This window comes from Chaetodon trifascialis, chromosome 6 (genome assembly GCF_039877785.1).
Source record: "Chaetodon trifascialis isolate fChaTrf1 chromosome 6, fChaTrf1.hap1, whole genome shotgun sequence".
NCBI classification, from domain to species: Eukaryota; Metazoa; Chordata; class Actinopteri; order Chaetodontiformes; family Chaetodontidae; genus Chaetodon; species Chaetodon trifascialis.
Window position 1 is genome coordinate 22,595,682 of NC_092061.1, and position 24,989 is coordinate 22,620,670.

Sequence of the window (24,989 nt, forward strand, 5' to 3'; positions counted from 1 at the left end):
AAAATCTCTCACAGGGATGCCAACCAGCTCATTCTGACCATTACAGTACATATAGATGTGTACTGAAGAGTCGAAATATAATGTGTGATAATATGTGTGATTTCTGTTAGATTAATTCACAGTCACATATAAAGAGTGTTATAAATGCTATTAATAAAGCAGAATCTTTATTTTGTGGTCAGTACATACTCTCATTACCTGTCACAATGCTAATTAAAGTGTGAGAGGGAACCCTGTGCCCAAATGCACAAATACCCACTAAAAACTGTATGCTTTTGAACGCCTGAATCCACTTTAAAACCGCTGCCGTATCCCTTATTCATTTAGTAGGCTGTCTGTGCGTCTTCAGTCATGCGTCATGCACAAATAGGTGCGGTTTGCGCAGCGCAACTTGCCAAAAAGTACACTGTAGTGCACTGAGAAACACTTCGGGAGCAGCGATGTTTAGCTTCTGCAACTTCTTTTCGTTTCGTAGTTTTGGAATAAAAGTTGTTTTTCTCTCTGGGGATGGAGCACGCATCTATAGCACTTCCCCAGACGGATCATTCTTAAACAGGAACCAGTGATGAGCCTTAGTGAGTTGTTGGTAGCTCTGCTGTGGTGCAGCTGCAACATCCTCGATGTAAAACCGCTGGTCAGGAGCCGAGAGCAGGTCACACATATCCAAATATGCGCGTAACTGGACCGCGCTGGCGAGGCGTTCCTTGCACCCGCACCGAGATAACGTCGTGATGTTCAATACTTCGGGAATTGAGCTCACTTTTAACAAGAAGGAGGATATTTCCGAAGTTATCAATGGCACTCTGCAGCTTCTGTACAACGTCCTCGTCACTATCAGTCCCACAACCATGTGGAACGAGTCGTGCGGGGAGCAGCTGCAGGATTTCGGGCGCCCAGAGAAGATCATTATCGGGGTGATGTTGGCGATAATCACGGCGGTCACCGTCATGGGAAACACTCTGGTGGTGATTGCGGTGTGCGTGGTGAAGAAACTGAGGCAACCTTCAAACTACCTGCTGGTATCCCTAGCAGTGGCGGACCTGTCAGTGGCTATAGTTGTGATGCCGTTTGTAATAGTGACAGACCTCACCGGGGGCAAGTGGCTTTTTGGAGAGGTGTTCTGCAACATCTTCATCGGCATGGATGTAATGTGCTGCACTGCTTCAATCATGACCCTGTGTGTGATCAGCGTTGATAGGTAAGTTTCCAAAGTTAACAGCTAAAGCTGCTTTGATATTGGAGCCTATCGATTTTAAATGGCACCAAAATTACGCATGCATGCGTGCGTTTAAAATGACGTGGAAATACATACTGTATATGGCCTTTTATAAGCTGCTTTAAACCATTTAAGCACATTGAGGGTAGGAACAGATCAAGTGCCAGATAGGGTAATGAACTGTTAATCAAGTAACTGGTCGTTTTTGAGATTTAAATGCTGAATCAAGATCAACCACTCCTCTGATTGATGATCTGCCATCTGTGCCGCTGAAATCACTGAACCAGAAAATTAAGAAGCAGACTGTGATTAATTTATAGCTCCATTAATTCATTTGCATGAACCATGGGTAATGTTTCCCGTAATTACGCATTTCGGATCAATACAGCACCACCGTAAAGCTGCTTTGACTGATAGATTTTTCAGCATCTTCCTTTATCGCTGTTGAGGGCGCACAGGTCGCACCTGTTCTCTGTTATTATGCCCCCTTAACAATCAAGTCAGAGCAAAAGCTGTTGGAATTCATTTTACACAAACAGTGCAGTTCACATCTGAGAAAAACCCAAAAAAGCTTGCTTGTTTCACTTTATACATATAAATATGAGGTTTACCACCCTGGTGTTTTGCAACAACATTCTGTTCCAAAATTATTCATGAAAGTTCGTTCCCAAATGCCCCACTGTGAGTTGGTTTAAATCCCACATTCAGAATGGGGAAAGAAGAGCCTGAGCGCTCCTCCCCACCCATCAAGATCCACTCTTGATTGTTCCACGCATCTCAGGTATACTACAGCTCATAATGCCAGCGCTGAGGCTCATAGCTTGTGACAAATGAGACTTGTCCACTGCTCCCACTATAATCCACAATGAAATGAAAGTCAAGTGATCGGTGTCACTGTTCTGCCTCACTAACCATAATGAAGACAGAGGCTCATGTTAGTATTAACTATCTGATTATTTACCTAACAGGCATTATTACCTCAGTGCATTCCGCTCAGAATTATGCATGTTTCCTTCTTGTGGATACACTGAGGACAAGAAACTTAAGTAAGCCTGAAAAGCTAATTATGGGAGGAACTGGATCACAGATATCATGCTGTGATACAGTGCGATTGCTTTGTATTCCAGTGGGAGATAAGTGGGAGTGTGGCAAACCGGCTCGGGTCTCATGGCTGTTATGAATTGCTCATATGCTCAAAAAGGATAAATGGACCCACCTGAGAGCAAGCATGTCTGAAAAGATAGGTGACTGAATCTGCTGCCATGAAATCTAAGTGCACATCCGCAAAACCACACAATTCAAGAGGATCTTTTCCATGTTTTCCTGCATCATGTTGACTGCAAGATCAACTGAGAATTTAAATTTAAATGGGATGTCAGTTTAGGATTATTTTCATCCCCACACAAACTGAACAGACACTTCTGTAAACTGTTTGTGTTGATCTCCATGAAAACAGGCTTGTTCTAATTAAACAATGCAGAGTGTGTTTGGCATATGATTCACAGTGGGAATCGTAGAGATAATTCATTAGGATGAGAATTGCCAATTAGACACATGATTAGCTGTAATTTGGGTGCTCTGTTATTTAGGATTCCCACACAAGGACTTGCATTTTAAAATAAAGCTGAAGTAAGGCTGAGTGCAGCAAGTGAGGCTCAGGAGTGTACAGGGTTGTTTGTGGGGATTATGCAGTCCCTGAAGACTAGGTGCTCTGCTGCACAGAGGGATATTGATCGTCTCTCAGAGCTCCTTTAGGGTGACAGGGGAGATGCAGCACTGTATGTGCCAATATGGACAATTTGGTGCTAGAGGAGTGGTCCCTCGAACACAGGGCCAATGAATTTATGATTCTGCAAGGACTCTGAGATTCACCATCCACTCAACATGAGTCTAATAAGCACCAACTTAAACCATGTGGGGCTCTCAGACAGCAATGACTTATAGGACCCCACAATGTAAACTTAAATAACCAAGATTTAAAAATGTTTTTGACCCCGGCCCCTCATACTTAATATGACAGGGTCTCAAGACTAGTTATAGAGTTACACCAGCAATGTATTGCATTTCCATAAAACTGGGAACCAAGAGATATATTTAGAAAAGAATGATTAAAATTTATGCTGCAGAGCAGGAGCTATCCTGAGTGTTAGTCTTAAGGATGGATCAGGACAAAACAGTCCTACATTTCTCATATTGCAAGTCAATAGTGTCTTTTTTTAGACCCTTCTTGCTGGGTAAATGTCCATGTTTTTCAAACTCCACACCTTAAGAAGACTCTCTCTCAAGCTAAAGAAAACTCTGTTTACAGACTGAGTAAGTACTCATTGTGAGTACAATCCGAGGTGCACCCCTTTACTAATGCAGGACCTGCTTAAAGATGATTTTAGTTGCTGTTACCATTTAGTGGTCCATATTCAGAAAGAAATATGCAATTTACTAAACCACCACGATGTCCTGTTACATAGAGTCTGAAGCTCCACATGCAGTCATTTTGTGGTTAAATGGTGCTTTTCAAAGACATTTTAAATATTTAAACAAAAGTTTTAATACTTTTTGACTGTTTGATTTCTGAGCGTTAGGGGACTGAGCACTATCTGCGACTTAATATTAGAGGTGGGAGAAATGAATCAAATTTTCTGTATCACAGTGTGTGCAATTTTATATCACGGTCTCAATGCATAACATGGTAAAATGTAGTTAATTTTGTGGAAAATCAATTGAAAAATCATTAATGGATAAAATAACTAGAAAGCAACAACTTATCTGACTGTTTTTTTAATGTAATGTAGCAAATACAGAGCAAGTGAAAGTTTATGCAAAAACACCCAGAAACATCAACGACAGTCAAACTTTATAGTGTGTATGCACCCAACCCTACTCTACTGAGCATTATGGATCTAATGGAGGTGAGAAATTACCTTTCAGCTTTTTCAATAACACTTCACTTAAATAATAAACAAATAATCAGACATTAATTCCAAATCTGAATGTCCAACCAATTGCCTCTTTTCCCTCCTGCAAAGTGCTTGAAAAAGCACCTCCTATAGCAATCCTTTCCCTTAGAAAACATGGTTTAGTAACTATTCTTAACCAATAACAGTAAGCTATTGGCAGACTTGAAGAAAAGGTTATGTGGCCTGGCCCACATAAAAACGACTCCAGAGTCCTCTTCAGAAGTATTGATTTTGTAGTGTATGTGCAAATGCTGATTTATGGCTGTGAAAGCCATGCTTATGGATGAGTGCCCATCACCTTCTCCAGCCTTTTAAGTGGAGATTCAACACTGCACATTGAACCTAACACACCACAGCATTGACCCAGTCACGGCAGAAGAGTCCAGTCTCAGTGTTGTGAAGGGAATAAACAAGAAGTCATATACCCAAGGCCTCCTGTCTCAATGACTGTAGGTCTGCTTTTTCACAAGATATCCCAGCATGCACTTTCAGCAGAGGCTTAGCCGCTTTCGTGCCCACTTCCCTAAATGTTAGTACCTCTTTTGGTTACCGTCAGTTTTTACCTTCACTGAGAGTAATATGTTGTATGTTCAATAATTCAAACATCAAATATGAATGATTTATTCACAACAGTCGGAAGAGAGGGTAGTCCTTTTCTGTAGTTCCTCAGACGTCTAAGAAAAGACAGTGCTAAAGGAATGGTGGAGGAATGGTATAGCAAGAGACAGACAGCAGCTAAATTTGCAGAAAATCAAATAGAGCCTGGCTTAAGTTTCAGTGAACTTGTGGAAAATGGCTGGGATGTAGGTCAAGAAAAAATATCACATAACTGCAGTAAAGTAAACTCTTCCACCAAGCTTCAGACTAAAGAAAATACAGTGTAGGTGTGATCACACCCGTAAGATTCTGCAGGGGATTTGAGGTGGGAAATCACGCTATAGCTAGGGCCCTTAGATGGCAGCGGGATTAGCCACAGTCTTCACATCCTGTGTCAATGATGAGCCGAGTTCACACACAGCTCGCACATCGACCCGCCCTGGACATCTGATAATATTTTTGTGAGGTTGACGCTTAAGTTTGTCCCAGGAGAGACAACGCTTGTGCAGTGCAGCTGGGGAACATCAATACGCAGCAGCAGACACAGATGACTTGACCTAGCTGACGCATCCTCAGGTAATGTGATGTGACGCCTAAGCTCCTCTCTCTCAGGCACTATTCACTTCCCACTTGTCGGCCACCTCGCTGAAATGTGGAGGATTGGACATCTCCTGCAAGGCCAGTGCGATCAGATCAAAGGCAGTTCACGCTTATAGAGGAATGCTAAATCGGGACAGAAAGTGTGTTTCGGTACTAAATAGGATTTTACACTGAATTCTTAAATCCTGTGATCACAACCAGTTTACAGAGAGTGCTGCATTTTAGAGGTTCTAAAAGCCACAAGAGACACATTTAGTGTTACAAGCCACTACAGCTGTTTCATACGCAGACAAGACAGCCCACTCTCATCTTTAAAGAGGGAACAATATTTAAATTTAAAATCCATCATTACCCATATCTTGTAAACGAGCACTTCTTCCAGAGCAAAACTGCCGTCAATGAAAATATTTTAGAGAGCCATGAAATAAAAATGCTGGGAGAAGGCATTTGGCAAGTTAATCATTGATAAGTGCTGCTTGTACTATCAACCACAGCTCAGTTTTCTGTCTGTTTGACTTTTACTAGAGAAGCGCATGAAGTGCGAGACAAATTGTCTGCTGGTCATGTGATCAGTACATGGGAATGGGCCCAAAGGAACCTGAGATGTTTGAGAGCAGAAAATCAAAGGAAGGAGAGCAAAAAAATTTCGTGTTGACTATTTTATTGGTCTGTTGCCAGATCATTGTCACTGAGAGGTTTTTAGATGAGAGCTCACTTGAGATTTCGAGCAGTTTATCTTTCATGGTGTAAGCAACCGTTATTTGAGGTCTTCTCATTGGTTTATTAGTAAAACGAATCCATTTACCTCTGGCTTGTTGTCAAATCTGTGGCTGCTTCAGCAGGTCCAGCTGGGTCCATCATGGTGTGCTGCTTTCACACCATATGGAAGTTACCATATTTAGCAGATTTCATTTTTTTCAGGCTTTGGATTTCTTGTTATATGCAACAGGCTGGACGTGCAATGTCTGTACTGCTGTTTAGTATTCTAGGTATCCATTTTTTTTTTATGATGGGCCTATACAGTGTCTTCTAAATCATATAGAAATATCTTAAAAGCAAACATGCAGGGTCCATGACAGCTCATGTCAATCAATCAAGGTAACCAAACCAAGGAAAATTATAGAGAACATGACCAATATTAATTAAAAATATAAATTACACTCTTTATCACATAAACACTTGATATGACAGTGTGACAGAGTGTTTGCCATACCAACCTCCCTCAAGACATATTTTAAGCCATCAAAATGTCAACAGCTCAGACAAAGCCTTAGCAGGCTGAGAGACGCTGAGAGAGGCTGGTCCCCTCTCTTATACTGGACTGGTTAGAATTTACGATAGAGAAAAATAATATTTGAAACGGCTACATGTGTTTAAACAGCACAGAGATTCATGCCTCATTGACACATGGTCTGCGATTTGATTTATTTTGTTGATTTATTGTTTGTCTCTGTAGAGAACCACTTAAATCAGATTTACCTACATAACTAATCAGCGGGCTCTTGAACCAGATCCAGCTCTGCATCACATTTGAATAGTGGCAGTGGTGTCGATGGATCAAGACTAAAATGAAAATATCCAACCAAAGTGCTTTCACAAATGACAGGTTAGGTTATGACCGGTGCTGTTTCGGGCTGCTGCTTTTTTGAATCATTTGCATGCCCATTCTTTCAGGTAAAAACCATCTGACCGTAATTTGATGTTTCTGTTTCATGTGTCCTTTAGCTGAAACTCTACACAGTTATTGATGTTTTGGGGTTGTTTTATGAACCGAGGATTGGTGAAAACTCAACATGAACGATGATAGATGAGTAGCCAGCACACTGATAGAGATCTGAGTTTTATTTGACTATTCCCAGCTTGTCACCCTATTTACTCAGCAATCTGCGGGTGTAGGAAGAAGAAAAGGGCAAAGTGCTGAGTGACTTTAGTGTGGCATAAATCATGCTTCGTGTTTGGCATGACAAAGGTGGGGTCTATTACTCATTAAGATTTAAGAAAGGGTCAACAGGCATTTACTGAGCTGTGACATAATGGGCTTCCTGTTGATGCAGCTGAGAGAAACACACAAACACACACATATACACAAATCATGCCGGGGATTGCAGATAATATGTTTTGAACATTTAGCATATTGCTGCTGCTGCTGCAGAGTAACTCTGCAACACAAGTGTGTGCACGACCTCAGTGTTTATACAGTCCATTAAATCGCAGTATGAATGATCCTATAAACAATTACTGACAAGTTAGCTTTTACAATCTAATGACCAATCTTGTGCATCCATGTGTATTTATGTCCGAGCAGAAACCATAAATGTCTCTATTTGAACAAAAACGGTAATGCTGCCAAAGACCACAGCTTTTCAAAGCAATCTCTTTCAATCAATTGCCTTATCTCACTGATGCATCACTCTTCATACATGCTCACTGCTGTGCACCAATCTATTGTTGTTCTTGGTTAAATCTGAAATATTTACTCATGCATTGTATGATGAAAATGTTGAATGGATGTCCTTAAATGTGACTTCATAGCTGAAATTCTTCATATTTCTCAGGTCAGGCAGATGCTGAAAAGTTAGTATTTTAACCTCCAGCACTGAACAAAGTTTGCATTCCAGCTGTGAAATAGAAAATTGAGTTATGGTAACCTATCGCTGCCAAACTGCCCTTGAGCAACACACTGAACCCCAGAACTGACCACTAACTAGGTCACTGCACTGTGGGCAGCCCTGCATGCTTTGAAATGCCTGTAAGTGTATATGTGACGCACCGGGAATATGAAAGTTCCAGTCACAAGCAAAATCAAATGTAATCCAGTGGATTAACATTTGAGATGAAAAGTTTATTATGGACCAAAGGAAAAACAGCATTTGACCAAAAGAATCTCACCACAAGGTCTATTAGTAGCTTTAAGCTTTGGATTATATCATTATATCGTTGAGTCAGAATGATGATGAGATGGTTTTTGTTGGTTGTAGCAGCATCTTTGAATCACTTTTGCATATTCTGACCATCAGAAAAAGGTTTTAGGGACACTGGCATGTAGGTTAGTTTACCTGTTAAAAAGTGAAAACACAAACAGTAACATGGTCCAACTGTCTCTGGATATTTATCCTCAAAGCTCCATGAAAACAGATCTGTATACAGTAGTCAATGTAGAGTGTGTTGAGTGGAAAACTTAAATTATTCAAAGTAAAAAGACTTTGAAAATATATTATTAGCTCATAGGAGCGCAGAAGAGTTTGCCAGTGTTGGCAGATTTTGTGTGTGTGTGTGTGTGTGTGTGTGTGTGTGTGTGTGTGTGTGTGTGTGTGTGTGTGTGTGTGTGTATGTATGTGTGTGTGTGTGTATGTGTATGTGTGTGTGTGTGTGTGTGTGTGTGTGTGTGTGTGTGTGTGTGTGTGTGTGTGTGTGTGTAGCCTACACAGCAGATTAGCCCCAGTAAAACAGGAGAGACCATAATTACTGTTTCTAGATACAACTCCTAAGTTCAAAGCTGTGTGTGATTTTGTGTCCATTTTTTTTATGTCAGTCTCCCAACAAGACTGAGTCTCTAGCCATGCAAACTGCTCGGTGCTGTTCCTAGACACAGGGGTGAGCTAAATGCTATCATCAGCATGTTAACATGTGTAGAATTACAACACTAGCATGCTGATGTTTTGTAAATATGTTGTTTGACCTGATAATGGTGCTATGTAAAGAGTCAGAGGATAGACAAAGTTAGTAAAATTCATCTGGATTGGGCAAGAATACCAAATTTCCTGGCAATCCATCCAATAGTCGGCAAGACATTTCATTCAAAATTGGAAATGTGAACATCATGGTAGAAAAAGAGGAACATTTAGGGATCCCATTTGGGCATTTGAGATGCCTTCTCTGGGAACAATGAATGTCTGTGCCAAAATTTGTGTCAGTCCACCCAGTAGATGTTGAGATATTTCCCTGGATAAGTGAAAACTTTGGCCTGATGGTGGCACACCACCAAAGATTAAGGATTAATCAAAGTCAGTAGGATTCACCCCCTGGGGACCACAATTGCCTGTAAAAAAATTCCATGGCAATCCATCCCAAAGTACTTGAGATATTTCCGTCTGAACCAAAGTGGTAGAACGACCAAGGTTGCCATCCCTCGAGCCACTCAGCAGCTATGGCTAAAAATATTAGCTAGCTATCTGAGAACAGTTTGCCAGTGTTGGTGCATTGTGTGGGTGTGTCTGTGAAGATGTATGCGTCGATTGAGCCCGGTATGTTTACTATATTTACACTATGCCACTGCAAAGTTCAAAACTGTCCATGGTTTGTGTAAATTTAAGACACCTCTTCAAAAGAACCACAAGTGCATTTCTTTACTTCCCAACTGATAAAACTTAATGCTCAACATACTGTAATGCATGTGAATTTGGAGCCAATAGTCTGGCAGGTGCAGATGAGTGATTCACTTCATCTCCCCAAAATCTGGCATATTGACTCGTGATTTTAAGTCATCCATACCAGACGAAATATACTTATATAAGAAACGAACACCTTCATGTCTTTCGTTCATATCAACCTTGTGTTGTTTAGCATTATTACTTGACGGACTGTTTCTTTCCCATCATTATGTGCACTGCTCTGGCACCACAAGAGTGACCTTTATTTCACTGGATCAGTATTATTACCTTGTTGTCACAGCTGGGTTTACTCACCTCGAATGGTATTTTGTTTATCGAGCCTTCAGATTAGCCCATGAATCCTGTAGAAATGTGATACTGTACATTTAATGTGGAGAATAGCTGAGTAAGTTAGAATTATTGTCTCACTGCTCGTAGACGAGACAAACAGCAGTAAAATTGCTCCTTTAATGAGTATTCCTGTCATCAGTCATGGGTTTGTCTGGTTCGGGCACGCTGTGCTCAGACAGGAACATGGCTCCATTTCCATATCTTATGTTTCTGATCTTGTCATCTGGTGTAAAATCAAATTATGTGAAATTTGCTTTGTTCTCTTGAAAAATATTCAGTCTTGCAGATGTAAGCAGGAAAACCGCTGTCAACCCTTTGAGTCTGAATGATTACATCTGACATAGCTGAACATACAGTATTCTCTTTGTGCACTTTTCCCATTTGTTTTATCTAAATGTCTCTTTATAGGATACTACCCAATCGATTGATTTATGGGTTGCACGTTTTCCATTAAAGTGACACAATCAAGGTGGCTGAAGACACACAGATCCAATCAGTCATTTAGGAGAACATAAAGTCCTGAATTCTCCTCCCTCGTAACAATTAGGTCGATAATACTGAAGCACAAGAATCTACATTATGAAGAAGAACACCTGCACATCTCTGATTCTTTGATGATGTTAGATGTCATTGTCAGTGATGTTACATATGAGCTGCTATTTAAACACAGTGATGAGACAAGTGTTCGCCTATATAGGTAGCTCTATAGAGAGAGAGGCCGTAGGCAAGGTAAGGCAGGTTTATCTGTATAGCAGCCTTCAACAATACAATTCAGAGTCTTTAAAAGAAACACAGCGAAGCTTTAAGGAAATATATGAGTGCAGAAAAATGTTTTATGATTTAGGGCAACATTGATACTGCTGAACGCCTTTTTTGCTCTATGGAATTTGAGTCAATGGTATCATCATTTCTCGTAATGTCATGTTGTACAGTATCTTCCTTTTAAAGAGAGGTTCACAAGAGGTTTTATTTATCATTTTGCAATGATACTTGTACAGAAACAAACTTTTATATCGCTAAATTATCTATTTTAATGGGAAAAGCTTTATTATCTGGGCTCTTGGTGTGAATTTGTTGAATGGAGTCTATTTTGGAGAAAACTGACACTAAAAAGATTTTGAATTAGAGGAATACTCTCACTAGAGTGCAGACCCCTGCCAGGCAGCAATGTGCAGATTGCAGTACATGGGTAATCTGCACATCGGGTGTGCCAGGTCGTAAAAATTAACAGTCTGATTAATAGCGAATGGATTGTGGGTAGGTGAAATAATACATCATTAATGAGAAAAATAGCACTAACATTACCTGCAGCGATCCCCCTTAGCAGAAATGATAAGTGCGTCTCAATGTTAACGCTGTGCGCATTTACACACCAGGCACAGCAGCGTAACTTCACAGATTATTTCAATCTCCAACACGCCGACAGGATCAGTCAAGATCTAATGTTAATTAATCATTATCAACATCAAACAACACACAATAAAGAAATCACCTGGAAATGACCCGGAAAGCTTGTGCTGCTCAGCACAACTGCTTGGGTGGGCAATTTACGAGCACATGGGAATTAAGATCACGTCGGAGCCGATTTGCACATCACTGCCGCCAGATGTGTCTGGGGGCAAACTGAAGCAGTTGTTGATCACTTATGGTCCCTGCTCTCTGGTTAAAAGGAGTGAGGAGTCAGCAGTCAGAGACAGTAGGTTATAAAACAGAACAGCCAATTAAATAGGCTTTTAAAAAAATGTGAATCACTGCAACCATGAGAGGTCCTTGGGCATACAGTCATAAATGTGCACAACAATTTTAGGCGGATGGGTCCACCAGTATGCGAGATTACACATAGACATAATATGACCAAATGCATGATCCCCTCCAGGCCTACACCTGGTGGAGATGAAGATGGAACAGGTTTATTGTAGTGGAGAGATGAAGGCTGCATTTTATTCTAGTGGAACTTTGAGTTCTATATGTGAATTGTACAGGTTTGATTTGGGGATTTTGGTCTGTTTTGTTGTTGTATTTTGCCTCTTAATAAAAAATGGATATGAGGCAAATGCAACTGAAAAGGTGATTGAGCAACCTTGAATTATAATGTGTCAGAACTACATCACAGTGACTCATATCTTCTGTGTGCACAAGATGAATTCTGAGGATTAAATGACAGAATTTATGTGTAATACAGGTATCAGTAGGATCCCCTCGTTCTTAGCTGGGTTTTTTAATATCTGATATTTCTATGTCTCAAAAATAAAAGGTCAGTAAGAGACTACAAAGTGGAAAAAAGAGCAGTCCTCAACATTTGCCTCTACGTTACATGGTAGTGTGTAGTGACTCAGGAACAAGTTGGATTCAACTCCTCCTCACTGTCCTTTTTTATTTGCAGAGCCATGAAATGATGACATATAATGGGCCGCACAGCTACTTCAGCTATACTAACTGCTTGCTAGATGCCAAATTGGAAGAAAGCAAGTCGGCTGAAAAGAGGAGCAGCCTGTGGTATCCTTGGTAACTAAAACTGTTCAACATTTTTTCTAAAAGGTCAGAAGTAAAACGGGAGGAAGTGGACAATTAGATTCCTCCTCCACGTCTGAGACTTCCTCTAAGCTTATTTAGTTTTGGAGGTGTCTTTTGAGAGCGAGTGCACTCTGTGACAGAACCAAAGGGAAGGTGACAAAGATGGAGGGGCTCTTCACACTCGCTCTCTCACATCATCATGACAGGAAAAAGAGAGGAAGATGGACTCGCTGGCACTTATTCACCTTCCACTAACAGACTCCAGTCATTGTATAATAATGAAGCGAGAGTGTGCGCACTCATTAATATTTGAGAGGGCGTTTTGGGATCTCACTAAATGAGTTTTCACATTTAGGATGCTGACCACAGTGAATGTACATTTTGCTGGGCAGTAATAGCATTTCACATGCCACATTACATGCAAACTAAAGATACTTCCAAGCTTATCCCACTGCATGCATTTACATGTTCGTATTAAATTTGTTTTCTGGGTGTGAGAGAGAGGTCTTTAGAGTTGTTGTAGCTGCATCACAAATCTGGTCACCATGGCTGCCATCATAATGGAAGTCCATTAAGGAATTGACAGGGAGCAAAAAATGGCTAAATGCATAACAAGCAGGCAAAAATCCATTCAGAAAGTAAAAGTAAACGGTGTGACGAGGCAGACTGATAACAGTCTGGAGACACAGAGAACTGTCTTGTTTATTTTAGTTCATCTCATCTCTTGTGTAAAACATTCTGGCCTAGATTTAGAAAAAGATACACACCACATGCTACACCACCCAAAAGACCAGAGACACAAGGTGACACTGGTGAGCTTCCTAACAGGGTCAAAAAATACAAGTAGTAAAGCATCTTTGTTGTTATGCACATGTACATTTTGTGTTTTCCTCATTATTTTTGCTTATTTTTAGAGGTGAATCCATGAAATGAGGCATTAACAGATGCATATGATCTTTTGCAAATTGATTAAATAATGGCAACCTGTGTTCTCTGCAGTCGGCCATTCCTATTTCTTTTCAGAGTGGGTGACATTAAAATTGTATCATACTAGATAACTCGACATAAAGCCAGATCATGACATTTAATCTGGTAATTTAGGCAGTGACCCTTGTTGCTGACTAAGTTCGGATCCTGGATGTTAATGTGCTCTATAGTCATTACTACTTTTCCTTCACTTTGACTTTAACTTCTTCAACGGGGACCAGCACATACCTTTGGGGGGAACATATCTAGGAAGTCACAAAATGTTAATACTGAATCAGTATGCAAAATGTTCCCTGACAACGTATTTCATTTACATTTAGATCATAGCCCTGATCGTTAGTCACAAACACTCTTCAGTAGTGTACTAGAAAATACAGTTAGATGATTGTATTCAAAGCAATTTTCTTACTCAATCACAAATCCATCTCTGGGGAAGGAAAGGAAAAAACATAGAACTAGTAATGGAATGAACGGAGCCACATGTAACACTGTTGTGGGACGTATGATATATTGACAGATCAAGAGACCTGTGAGTGCTTTCGAAGTATCTTTAGGACTGAGAGAGCTGAGAGAAGCTCTCTGAGGCTACCATTATCAGAATGAAGGGGTCGAAGTGAAAGATCACAGCTGGATGATGTTGTCAGAGTCCACTGGGACAGGGAGTCCAGAGAGTGAGCTGAAAAAGGTTGAGAACAACATTAAATAATGTGTGTGATGGGATTTTCAAGTGTTTTTTGTTTGTTTGTTTGTTTTGTTTTTGTTTTTCTCAAATCTAAAACGAATTACAGATATTGTACTCAGCTTTGCAGTGCAATGTATAGATAAAGGCAGGAGGTCAGTGGTGTGTTTCCGCATGTCATGCAGAGGTGACTGCTGCACTAACCAGAAACAGAAATCAACAGTAGCAGCAATGGAAAAAAGCAGCAGCAGTCGCTTAAATCAGGTAACATGGTGACGGGTGGGTGGTTTGTGGTGCAGAGCGTGACAGCTACTGGCCAGTGAAAACCAGCTAGCAGCAGCAATAATAGAAGGAAAGGCCAATTGATGCTGGGTGGTAGTGAAGAGCACTTATATTGAAATATAACTCTAACATGCGTTACTGTCAGATGCTGGAAAGCTTAGCTTAGCATCAAGACTGGAAACAGGGCCAGACTATTGCTTGGCACTGTAACTTCCTGGAGTCCAGACCTGCACAATGTGTTGAATGATTTCAGTGGATATAACATGTTAATCAATGAGCTTTAGAGGTGCTTGTTTTGTTGCCTTCTGACCAAGGCAGGCTAGCTGTTTCCTCTGTATCTTGCGTTAATGCAAAGCTAAACTAACCGGCCGCTAGCTGGAGCTTCAGAATTATCACATGGTATCAATCCTCTCAGCAATTTTGCCATAATTTGCCATAAGTAGCAGGCATTTGTGTATGTATTTGCATATGCATAAAATCTGCCCCCCGCCCCCCCAATCATCAGAGTGATTGACAAAGCATGTGGGGGAGAGTAAGTAATCAGGGTCAAATGAGAGCAACTCTATGAATGCCTCCCACCAAAGATTCCAAAGTATGTGCCGTCATTCCAGTGATTATTATGTCTCACCCCTCGGTACACAATGCCAGGATTTCCAGATCTCATTCAAGTGTACGAACAGTGACACAATCTTTTGCCTTCAGATGTGATTTGATGACATGTTAAATGGAGGAGGAATCATCTTTAACTGTTGCCTGTGATTGCAGTGCAGCCTACTCCGCTCATCCTTGTTTTAAATGAATGACCTTATGTGTAGGCTTTCAGTCGCCACATCTCCTCTACTGTATTACGCTATTCTTTGCTCTATTTTGTAGAGCCCCTGGGGTGTTTGCTTTGTTGTCCAAGGACACCCAGCTCTGACAGGGATGGACACGCTGACTGTTGGAAGGAGAATCCGTTCATCACCATGGCATTAATAGCTGCCCATCATCTCTATTGCTGTGAGAGCTAGTAAACCACAGACGGGAACAGGTGGTGTGCTGTGCGGCGAAGGCAATAAAATATCCACATTGCTGCTTTACAGCAATTAGGAGGAAGTAAAACAGACATCATAAAGGTGTCAGGACTTAAAATCAGAGGAATGGAAGCATTGTTTTTAGGTGTGTCTTTCAAGTACACACAGTGATTCTGTAGATAGCTCACCATTTAGAAAAGCTTACAATTGCAACATAATTAAGGGTATAAAATGAAGCATGAAGCAGTTTTGAAAGGGTAGTCAGAGGTGCAGCCTGTGGGGGTTGGAAACCAGAATTATTTAGGGAGCCCACAAGGGGCCAGAGATCCTGAATCATGCTAAGGATTTTACATGATTTTAGTGTCACACATGCCCCTCAAGGTAGTCACTGTTAGAAGTCCTTATAGGATAATACAGCAACCATCAGAATCCCCTTTGTGTCTGTATATCCGACCTTTGCTTTCTGCTGTTTGTGTTGTGCTTTTGATTCTGAATCTGTAAGAGTGTTTGATTGATTTCAAGGTGTGTGTTGGCGAGTAACTTTCTTTATTCCTCTTGGGTACAGAAACCATGTATAATTGTTTAGCAACACTTCCTGTTAAGATGAGAACGGGAAGTGGAATGATCTTTATCTCACAGTCTTGTAAATCTGAGCTTATACTAACTGTGAAGTGAAAATAAGAGACGGAAAAACTACCATATAACAAGACTGCAGCCATATCTCTGTGAGACTGCTTTCAGGCATAGCGGTGCTTTGAGATAAATGTTAATGTGAGCATGCTACAATGCTCACAGTGACATTGATAACATGTTGATGTTTAGCAGATATAAAGTTGACAATGTTTGCCATCTTAGTTTACGATGTTGACATGATAACATTTGGAATTGTCACTCATAGTACAGCTGCAGCTGATGGGAATGTCAACGTAATAGCGCTTAGTCATTTTTAGATTATTATTAATTATAAGACGGGAAATCGAGTGTGTTACAAATCCTGAGAGGGCATGAACGTCTGCAAAAATTTCATGACAGTCCATCCAGGAGTTGTTGTTAAGATATTTTAGTCTGGGCCAAAGTGCTGGACCGGCTGGCTGACCGACATTGCATCCCTGGAGCCACACAGCTAGTGTGGCTAAAAATACTGAGGCTAAGTGCATATGTTTCACCATAAAAAAGAAAAATGAATGAAATATAAACCTTACATATAGCAGCCCATGCAGCTTTATTTCTCCCTATTTCCCCAATACAAAAACAATTAAAAGTAATTAAAGTGTAATTAGAAGCTGTCTCCTTGATTGGATATCAATAGAAGTAAGTGGAAACATAATGATATGTGGGGAAAATATATGTGATCTGACCTTTAGTTTGACCTACAAACTTTCTTGTTAACATTTCTTTTGTCTTTGGTGGCAATTCCCAAGCATATTCTTCTGCATGTAGGCTTTAAGAAGTGCCAACAGTTATTCACAGGCCATTTGACACCAGTCTGACCGAAGTTGGCAGTCCTGTGGCTGGAGGTAAGAGACAAATCTGAGGGAAGAAGTACATCTGTCCAGGCATGAACCAGTCTGGCTTATGTAAGAGTCTAAATGAGATTAAAAAAAAAAACAAAAAAAAAAACTACTGCTGCTATTTTACTCATTCATCCCAACCGTATCCTGAGCAGAAGTAAGGCTGGATTCTGCATTAAGTATGAAACAGATGGGATTGCTCCTTTGCATCCTTGTTGAGGAGGAAATTACAGCTTTGCTGATGTTGTGCAGTGCGCTCTGTGAGAGAAGCAGCTCAATTTCTGTCTTACGGAGGTTTGTCAAATAGAATAAGAGAGTTGAAGCGTTCCTTGAGGACTGAGTTTGTTGTCTGATGTTGGAGAAATCCCAGAACTCTCACTCGACAGATTTGGTGCTCTTCAGTCTAGGGCATCTCAGAGTAAATACTCTATGATGATACTTTTCTTTTTTGTTTTCAGCTATCATTTGCCTAAAGAGAAATCGTACTGGTTTAAGGGAAGTCAGCCTGCTAAAACCTGCTATTAGAACACCATACACCAAAAAAGCATTAAGAAAACAAGCTTTTCCTTTAGATATTTTGCAGATACCTGATTTTCCTCTAACAACAAGAGTTTACACTGAGCATAGAGTGAACAATGGATTGGGTGTTTGCAGGTCTTCCCCTTTTCCAGCACTCTCATTCACTTGATGTAAAGCAAACCAGGCATGAAAGCAGTGAATGCACACTCCTGACTGCTGGATAAAAAGCAGGCAAGATGCACATCTCAGGTCTTGAAGAGGCAGTTCTTCAACAAAAATGCTTTGACCTCAGGCAACGTCTGCATCGTTGTGCCCACTTCAGTCACACTGTAACACAAAAAAGAGATATTTTCCCTAAACCAACCACTTTTTCACAGGCTCATTTTGGATTGCCCTCAAGTGCGGTGACATAGGAATTTTATATGCCTCACTAAGATGAATGAGTGAGGATACTCCAGTGGAAAGTTTCTGAAAAAAAGTCATTTGATAGACTTCCCCTGTCTTGTCACTTTCTTTTCAGGAGAACCTGTTCTAAATGTACCTCTCCTTTGCCCAAACCAGCTGCAGCTTGGTAAATATTTTACAGTGTATCCCCTCTCAGACATAAAAGGTTTGAGAGGTGCTCCTGGAGATGACTGACGACTGTTGCTCACCGTGGCCGATTACAGTGTTTCAGCGCAGAAAAAGTTCACTTTACTGTGCCCGAGCTGGTAGCCTAGCGGAAGTAATGGAACTCTCCATTAGCTTGGGCACACTCTTTGTCTGTGGCTGGGTAATCCCCGCGGGCTGCTGCAGCTGTGGATATGTCCCAAATCCACCAAAGATATGAAGAAAACCCTCTAAACTCCCTGTGTGCGTCACGTTTACTGTTTAGCAGATGGTGTTTGCTGGGAGGTGATTTTAATCCTTTGCTACTTTTTTTGTTTTTGTTTTTTTAGCATGACTATGTGACTGTCCTGAGGTGTGAGGTATCCCATGTGGTTTTAAATAATATTTGATAATATGCTATGCGTTTTGTATAATATACTACAATTTCACTTATTTTTGCATTTGGCTCTCATTAGTTGCGTAGTGCAGATACCATACTGATAATCTTCTTTATCTGCATGTAATGTGAGAGGTGTCACTTGCAGTAATGAACCCACAGAGAATTCTAACCTGATTTTGCAGGTCCTCTTAGCTCCACTGATCTTTTTCGTATCTTGAAGCTCCGTGTTTTGGTATTGTTAATGTTACTGTTATGATTCATTCCCACAGCTCTCAGTATTTTTCAGCTGCTACAGGCAGCTTTTTTCAACTAAAAAGCTCTAAAAACCCATAGTGCACCAAACACTACCTGATCAGCAGCAAACAGCAGACTTACAGTACATTGTTAGCAACTAGCTCGTGAATATAGTGGAGCATTTAGCAGCTAAAAGGCTAGCTGTTTTCTTCAGGAGTACATGGAGAACAGAGCTGAAAGCATTAGTGAATATTGCAGTTGGAATTACATTTATCAGATGGACAGAGATACAGCTCCGACAATGTCCCTAACAGCTTTAAATATGATGATATGCCAGTGTTGTTTATAGCTTGTTTCTGCTCCTCCCAAGTGGCCAGTCAGTTATTGCTTCCTTCAGTTTTAATAGTCTTTCACTGATTCACACTTAAATTATATCATTAGCATATTGCACATATTTTCATGTGTTTGCTTGGTATGTTGTAGTATGTCACATTTTGCAATGCTCCTTGTTAACTTATAACTGCTGTGCATGCTGTATCCTGTTACTGACTGACAAAGGTCAGTAAAGTTCAATCTCTTTGTGTCAAAATGCACAAGATAAAACCGACTGGAGGATTCACAGATGTTTGCATCAGCTCATCCTGCTAAAACACATGCAGGAAGCTGTGTAATGAAGTGTTAAAATGTGTGCTGTCTTATCCAACCTGGCAGTTGTTTGTCTCCACAAGGATGGTGAGAGGATTTTTTTATCGTCTGAGAACAGCTCTGCCTTCTAAAGGGCCAAAGATGAGTCATAGTTTTGTGGAGAACTGCCCTCCACCCCCCACAGACACACAAATATCCCCACAAATAAGCACCGCAGCCACCTTCCTCATTACTGAATAATGCATTCAAAGAGGAGTGTTGCATTACTGGGTTTCCATTATGTATTCCTAAGAATTCCCACCGCGTGGAGTGTACCCATCTCAGGATCTGTCTTGTATCTATTTGACATTGCTTGCCTGGATGTATTCGGTCCCCCCTGTAAAGCTTAAGTACATTTTAAGTAAGCTCAGCAGAGCAGTGGTTTGAGGGATTGGTAGTTGAATGAACAGCAGTTCTTACATAATATGTAACCTGAGCCAAGGAATGTATTCTTTTGTTCTTATGGCTCAGTCTGCCACCACCTGACCACATGAGCCTCCAAAATAATGATACCTGTCTCCGATGAGTTACAGCCATTTCACTTGCTGTCATGGCAATGCTGACAAATTGTGATATGAGTTGCATGCAAGTCAAATGCCTCAGGTGCCAATCACATCACACATGTGGTGACTGTGCAGCTTTCTTAAGCTGATAAAAAACATTAGAACTGTTACATCTCTCTCTCTCTCTCTGTGTGTGTGTGTGTGTGTGTGTGTGTGTGTGTGTGTGTGTGTGTGTGTGTGTGTGCAGCAGAGATATTGGACTCCATGCTTGTGGTGAACTAAAACTTGGATAAATTTGACTTTGTATTTCCAAAAGACTGTTTCTTGCCGCACTGTTTGCCAGCAAAGTTTCTGCAACAGCACTGGGATGGATTTCTGAATAAATTTGGCATCGAGAATTTTTGACAACCAAGTTTTTTGATTAATGCCTGTCCTTCAATCTGAATGTAACAGAATATTAAGTACAGATTCGACACAGTCCCCTTGCATTTGTAACAAGCGCTGAAGTGTGCTTTATAAACATTAAGGCTACTGTGTAAAGATAAAGTAACACTTTCACACTGAATCTGACACTCAACATCTAAAAGCCATTGATAAAGTGAAGAACCCCACGTTGGCTGACCGAGCTGAATTTGGTGTCCACAGTGCTGCTAGCACCACTGGTGGATGATGAGACAGATTGGCCAGTGCTCCCTAAAGCTTTCTAGCTTGATTAACAATAGAGCAGAAAGCAGAAAAACAGCCAGGACTGTCATATATAGCCCACAGCTTTCATCAATGATGCATTTGATGCTGATAAAGGCTGTGGGCACGGAGCCAAAACACGCTGAGATGTACACACAGATTTATCATTTTGTAGGAATAGTGGCTATTTTCACAGTTTCGTACAAATTCAAGCCTTTCACACTTCACTTTATCTTTATTTTTCTGACACCTCCAGCTGCTATTTGAAACCACTGTGCTGCCCATTTGATTGATAGCTCCCTCTCTACCTGCTAAGCTCCTCCAAAGCCAAAGAAAAGCAGCTAAAGGCCCTCCAGGCAGTGACTGAGCTTATGACCTCTTCTTGAAACATCTACCACTCTGCTGTTTCATCTCAATAAAGACAGGCCTTATGTGTCACAAGTGAATAACCCTCCTTGTTTGTGCTGTGATGAAGCTACTGTACTGGACAAGGTATTAAAGGGTTTGGAGCAAATGTCAAGGTAGCTTCAAATGCCTTTAGTCAAAAAGCAAAGCCTGTCTGGAGGTTAGTCCTGATACTTCTTTTGTCTCCTTTCCTGGCAGATATCTGGGGATCACACGGCCTCTCACCTACCCAGCGCGGCAGAATGGTCAGCTGATGGCAAAGATGATCCTGGGAGTATGGCTGGTGTCAGCTTCCATCACCTTGCCACCTTTCTGCGGCTGGGCCAAAAACGTCCACACAGCCGGTGTGTGCCTCATCAGCCAAGACTTTGGCTACACCATCTACTCCACAGCTGTAGCCTTCTATATCCCTATGCTGGTCATGCTGGTCATGTACTACAAGATCTTCAGGGCAGCTCGCAAGAGTGGCGCCAAACACCGCTTCACTGACCTTTCACGTCGCGAGCGGCTGGAAACGGTGGCTAATGAGGCTCTGCGAATGCAGGGCCTGAAGCCCCCCGGTGTGGCAGAGGAGTGTGCCGCCTTGTCCCGCCTGCTGAACCGTGAACGCAGAAACATCTCTATCTTCAAACGGGAGCAGAAAGCAGCGACAACACTGGGGGTGATCGTGGGGGTCTTTGCCGTGTGCTGGCTGCCGTTCTTTATCTTGTCCACTGCCAGGCCCTTTATCTGTGGAGTAGAGTGTAGCTGTGTGCCCATCTGGCTGGAGCGCACGCTGCTCTGGTTAGGTTATGCCAACTCCCTAATGAACCCCTTCATCTACGCCTTCTTCAACCGCGACCTGCGATCCACTTATCGTGACCTTCTCCGCTGTCGTTATCGCAACATCAACCGCCGACTGTCTGCTGTAGGCGTGCATGAGGCTCTTAAAGTTTAAAGCAGGGCACTCCGGCAGCTTATACTGACTCTGAAAAGGTGGGGTTTGGTGGCCCTGTGCTTGTACACTTGGTGCTTAAAGGGCGACTTGTACACAGCAGGCCTGTAGATAAGACAAAGACTGACAGAATGGGAGTCACTGATGGTGGCTCTATAGCCCCTCCGCAAAGGCAGAGAGACAGCGCGATCACTTCAGTGTGTGTGTGACTCAGTCATTCTATTTTGGGAAAGAAAATCATAGAGCGTACTTGATGGGCTATTCAAGTCGACACTGCTTTTGTGCATATGCCACAATTCAGTCGTGGCTCTGGATTTATGGTAGGATAATGTAGTGACAAAGGAAATGACATGTAAACACAATCAATCATCCTCAGGCTTTCAAAGGGAACAGAAAGCAAATAGATTTCTGTATATTCACAAAATTGATGTTTGATAAGGAAAAACATTTGTTTTGTTGCACGATGTCTTCTGAACATCTTCATCTTAAAATGCATCGGAGCACCTCCCAGATTAATTTCAAACAGATATTTGAACACTTGGAGATGTATTGTTCTTAGTGCCAGTGTTAAATAATATTTATATCACTTCAGTCATAGCTTTCAATTTGGTCCTCTCACTAAATTTAACTGGGCACCTTAAATATTTCACAAATGTTTAAAATGTGCTCATGCCAAGGGAGTACAGGTGGGTGGAAGTTGGTGTTAAAATCCTTTCTCCATTCATGAAATCTTAGTGTTTGTTGCTATAAAAGGAAAGTGAAAGTAGTTTGCTTAGTGTCTGCTCAAAGCATATTTGTCTTACATGCCACTGTAAACATAAATCATAAGAGATTCTGGATAGTGAGTGACAGTTTGGCAGAAGTGTTTCCATGTTTCACACAAACACTTTATTGGACACTTCAAAATGAACTCAATACGGTATGTGTCAGAAACCATGATACTGTGGACTGTTTCACTTGTGTTATTTTGCCTTCATCGGTGTCATTCCACATTTGGCTGCTGACCTTATTGGTTGCTACAGCTAAACCAGTTGAACTCTGCAGTTTCACTTTAAGAATTTACATGTTCTTGAGACTCTTTTGGTCCACTGGTTGTCAACAGTGTTTTTGTCTCCCCTTTGAACCAGGATGTGGTCACTTCCCTGCTGACTACACTCCAAGTTGAACTTTTTGGTGACCTGTATGAACCCGTGTCAAATCAGTCATCAGTTGAGCAGTGTGTGCTTTTTCTACCTCGATTTTTGAGAATACTGATGTGAGACAGCGGTACATCTGTTTAGATGTAATTCTAAACAGCTGTATCGCTGTCTCACCTCATTTTGTAATTAAATGCTATTTTATATTGTGTCAGATCAATATGTCTACAACTGCTCTGTTATTGCTCTGTCTGACTGCTATGTCGTTATCCTCAGAGAGAAGCTGGGGAAGTGGCAAAGCATTTCATCACTTTGTAAATAAAGAGACACTTGGTTAAAATGTCACTGTGGCCTTGGCAACCTCAGATGATGTACAATCATGCACACATAACTGGTGCAGTGATAGAGTTCTTGTTCTTTACACGTGAAGAGTTGACAGATCTTTTTTCTGTGGTTGTCAGGAGACAATCTGTATCGGTCAAGCAAAATTTTTTCTTTCTAAACTTTTATCCCAGGTGGAAGCAAATGTGGATAGTAAAACATCATCATAAACGTAATTAAAACAAATATAAATAATACATGAGTTAAAAACCATTGAGATACTTAAAATGAGATGCCAAATCGAACCATTACAAAATTGAGGATAGAATAAAATTGTATAAAAATGATCATTACAATCAACAGTAAAAAAAATAATGAGACATGTGAGTTACAACCAATAAAAGACGAAAATATAAAAAATAAAGATGGGCAAATCAGACTGCTGAAAGGCGCAGCTAAAAAGTAATGTTTTCAGTTCAGTTTTAAAAGACGGCAGTGTTTCACAGCTAACATGACTGGGTAGGATATTCAAGCCACATAAAAGCTAAAAGCAGTTCACCAGTTTTTGTGGGGATCTAAGGAATAACCGGACAGCCTGCTCCAGATGACCTGAGGGGTCTTGCTGGTTCACGGCTCACAAGTGTGTCAGAGAAATATTGGGATGCCAGACCATGTAGGGCCTAATAAATGAGCATCAAAATGTTTAAATCGGCTCAAACATTTACTTTTCCCCAGTAACCAGGATTTCCCTTTTGTCACTGTAAAAAATGACTTGACATCCAGTTATCAGTATCCTAAATACATTCTGACAGTGTGTCAGTAGTTTCAGAGAGCATATACTCATCAAGAGCCTGATGCACACAGTTTGTTGCACAAAATCCATTGTCCTTGTTCACGACATTGATAGGTGTATCATGACGAATAAAGATGACTAGCCTTTGAAACATTCTGAAGAATAAGCAGCAAGGCCGTTGTGCTACTGCAAGGATTCTGAAGATGTGCTTGAGGATGGTGATGACCCCCTCCTCTCAAAAAAAAAACCCAAAACGCCTTTATTCTGCGTCAGCTCAAAGCAAAAACTTTTATTCGGAGTCTGGTTGACAGCTGTCTGCTTGCTTTCATGACTCAAACTGTGCTGTAGATACACAGGAGAGACACAGGAGACGGACATGTGTGATGGATTGTGTCTTGTGGTTAGAGGGTTTGTAGTTCAAATGTTCAAACCAGTGTGGAATAAGTTAAACTTGGTCTCACAAGCAGAAACAGATGGAGTGAGCAGTCAGGTGCAATGTGTGAATGTGTGTTATCATCTCAGTGCAGACTTATTCAGGCTGTGTTTCTAAGTACAAGGATAATGTGCTAATAATCACCAGTTTAAATCATTAGGAAAATTAAAAAAAATAATAAAATCCAACGGCTTTGTTTCAAAGCTAACACGACTAACAGTCTACAGCCATACATGCTCTGTGATACTGTACTTTGGCACAGAATTGAGTTAAATGCTAAC

At 41.0% G+C, this 24,989-nt stretch overlaps 1 protein-coding gene across 2 annotated transcripts; it reads left to right on the forward strand.

Annotated features, from left to right (window-relative positions):
* Positions 1–395: 395 nt before the first annotated feature.
* htr7c (5-hydroxytryptamine (serotonin) receptor 7c) lies at positions 396–23,506 on the forward strand. 2 transcript variants are annotated; one of them, XR_011602312.1, is made up of 3 exons: positions 419–1,198; positions 21,290–22,836; positions 22,886–23,506. XR_011602312.1 is itself a non-coding variant. In XM_070965486.1 (2 exons), the coding sequence occupies exons 1-2, from the start codon at positions 732–734 to the stop codon at positions 22,026–22,028; spliced, it is 1,206 nt and encodes a 401-aa protein (XP_070821587.1). In that variant the 5' UTR covers positions 396–731; the 3' UTR covers positions 22,029–23,505. The 2 variants fall into 2 exon arrangements, 1 of the variants encoding a protein (XP_070821587.1); XM_070965486.1 differs by having other exon boundaries at positions 396–1,198; positions 21,290–23,505.
* The last annotated feature ends 1,483 nt before the right edge of the window (positions 23,507–24,989 follow it).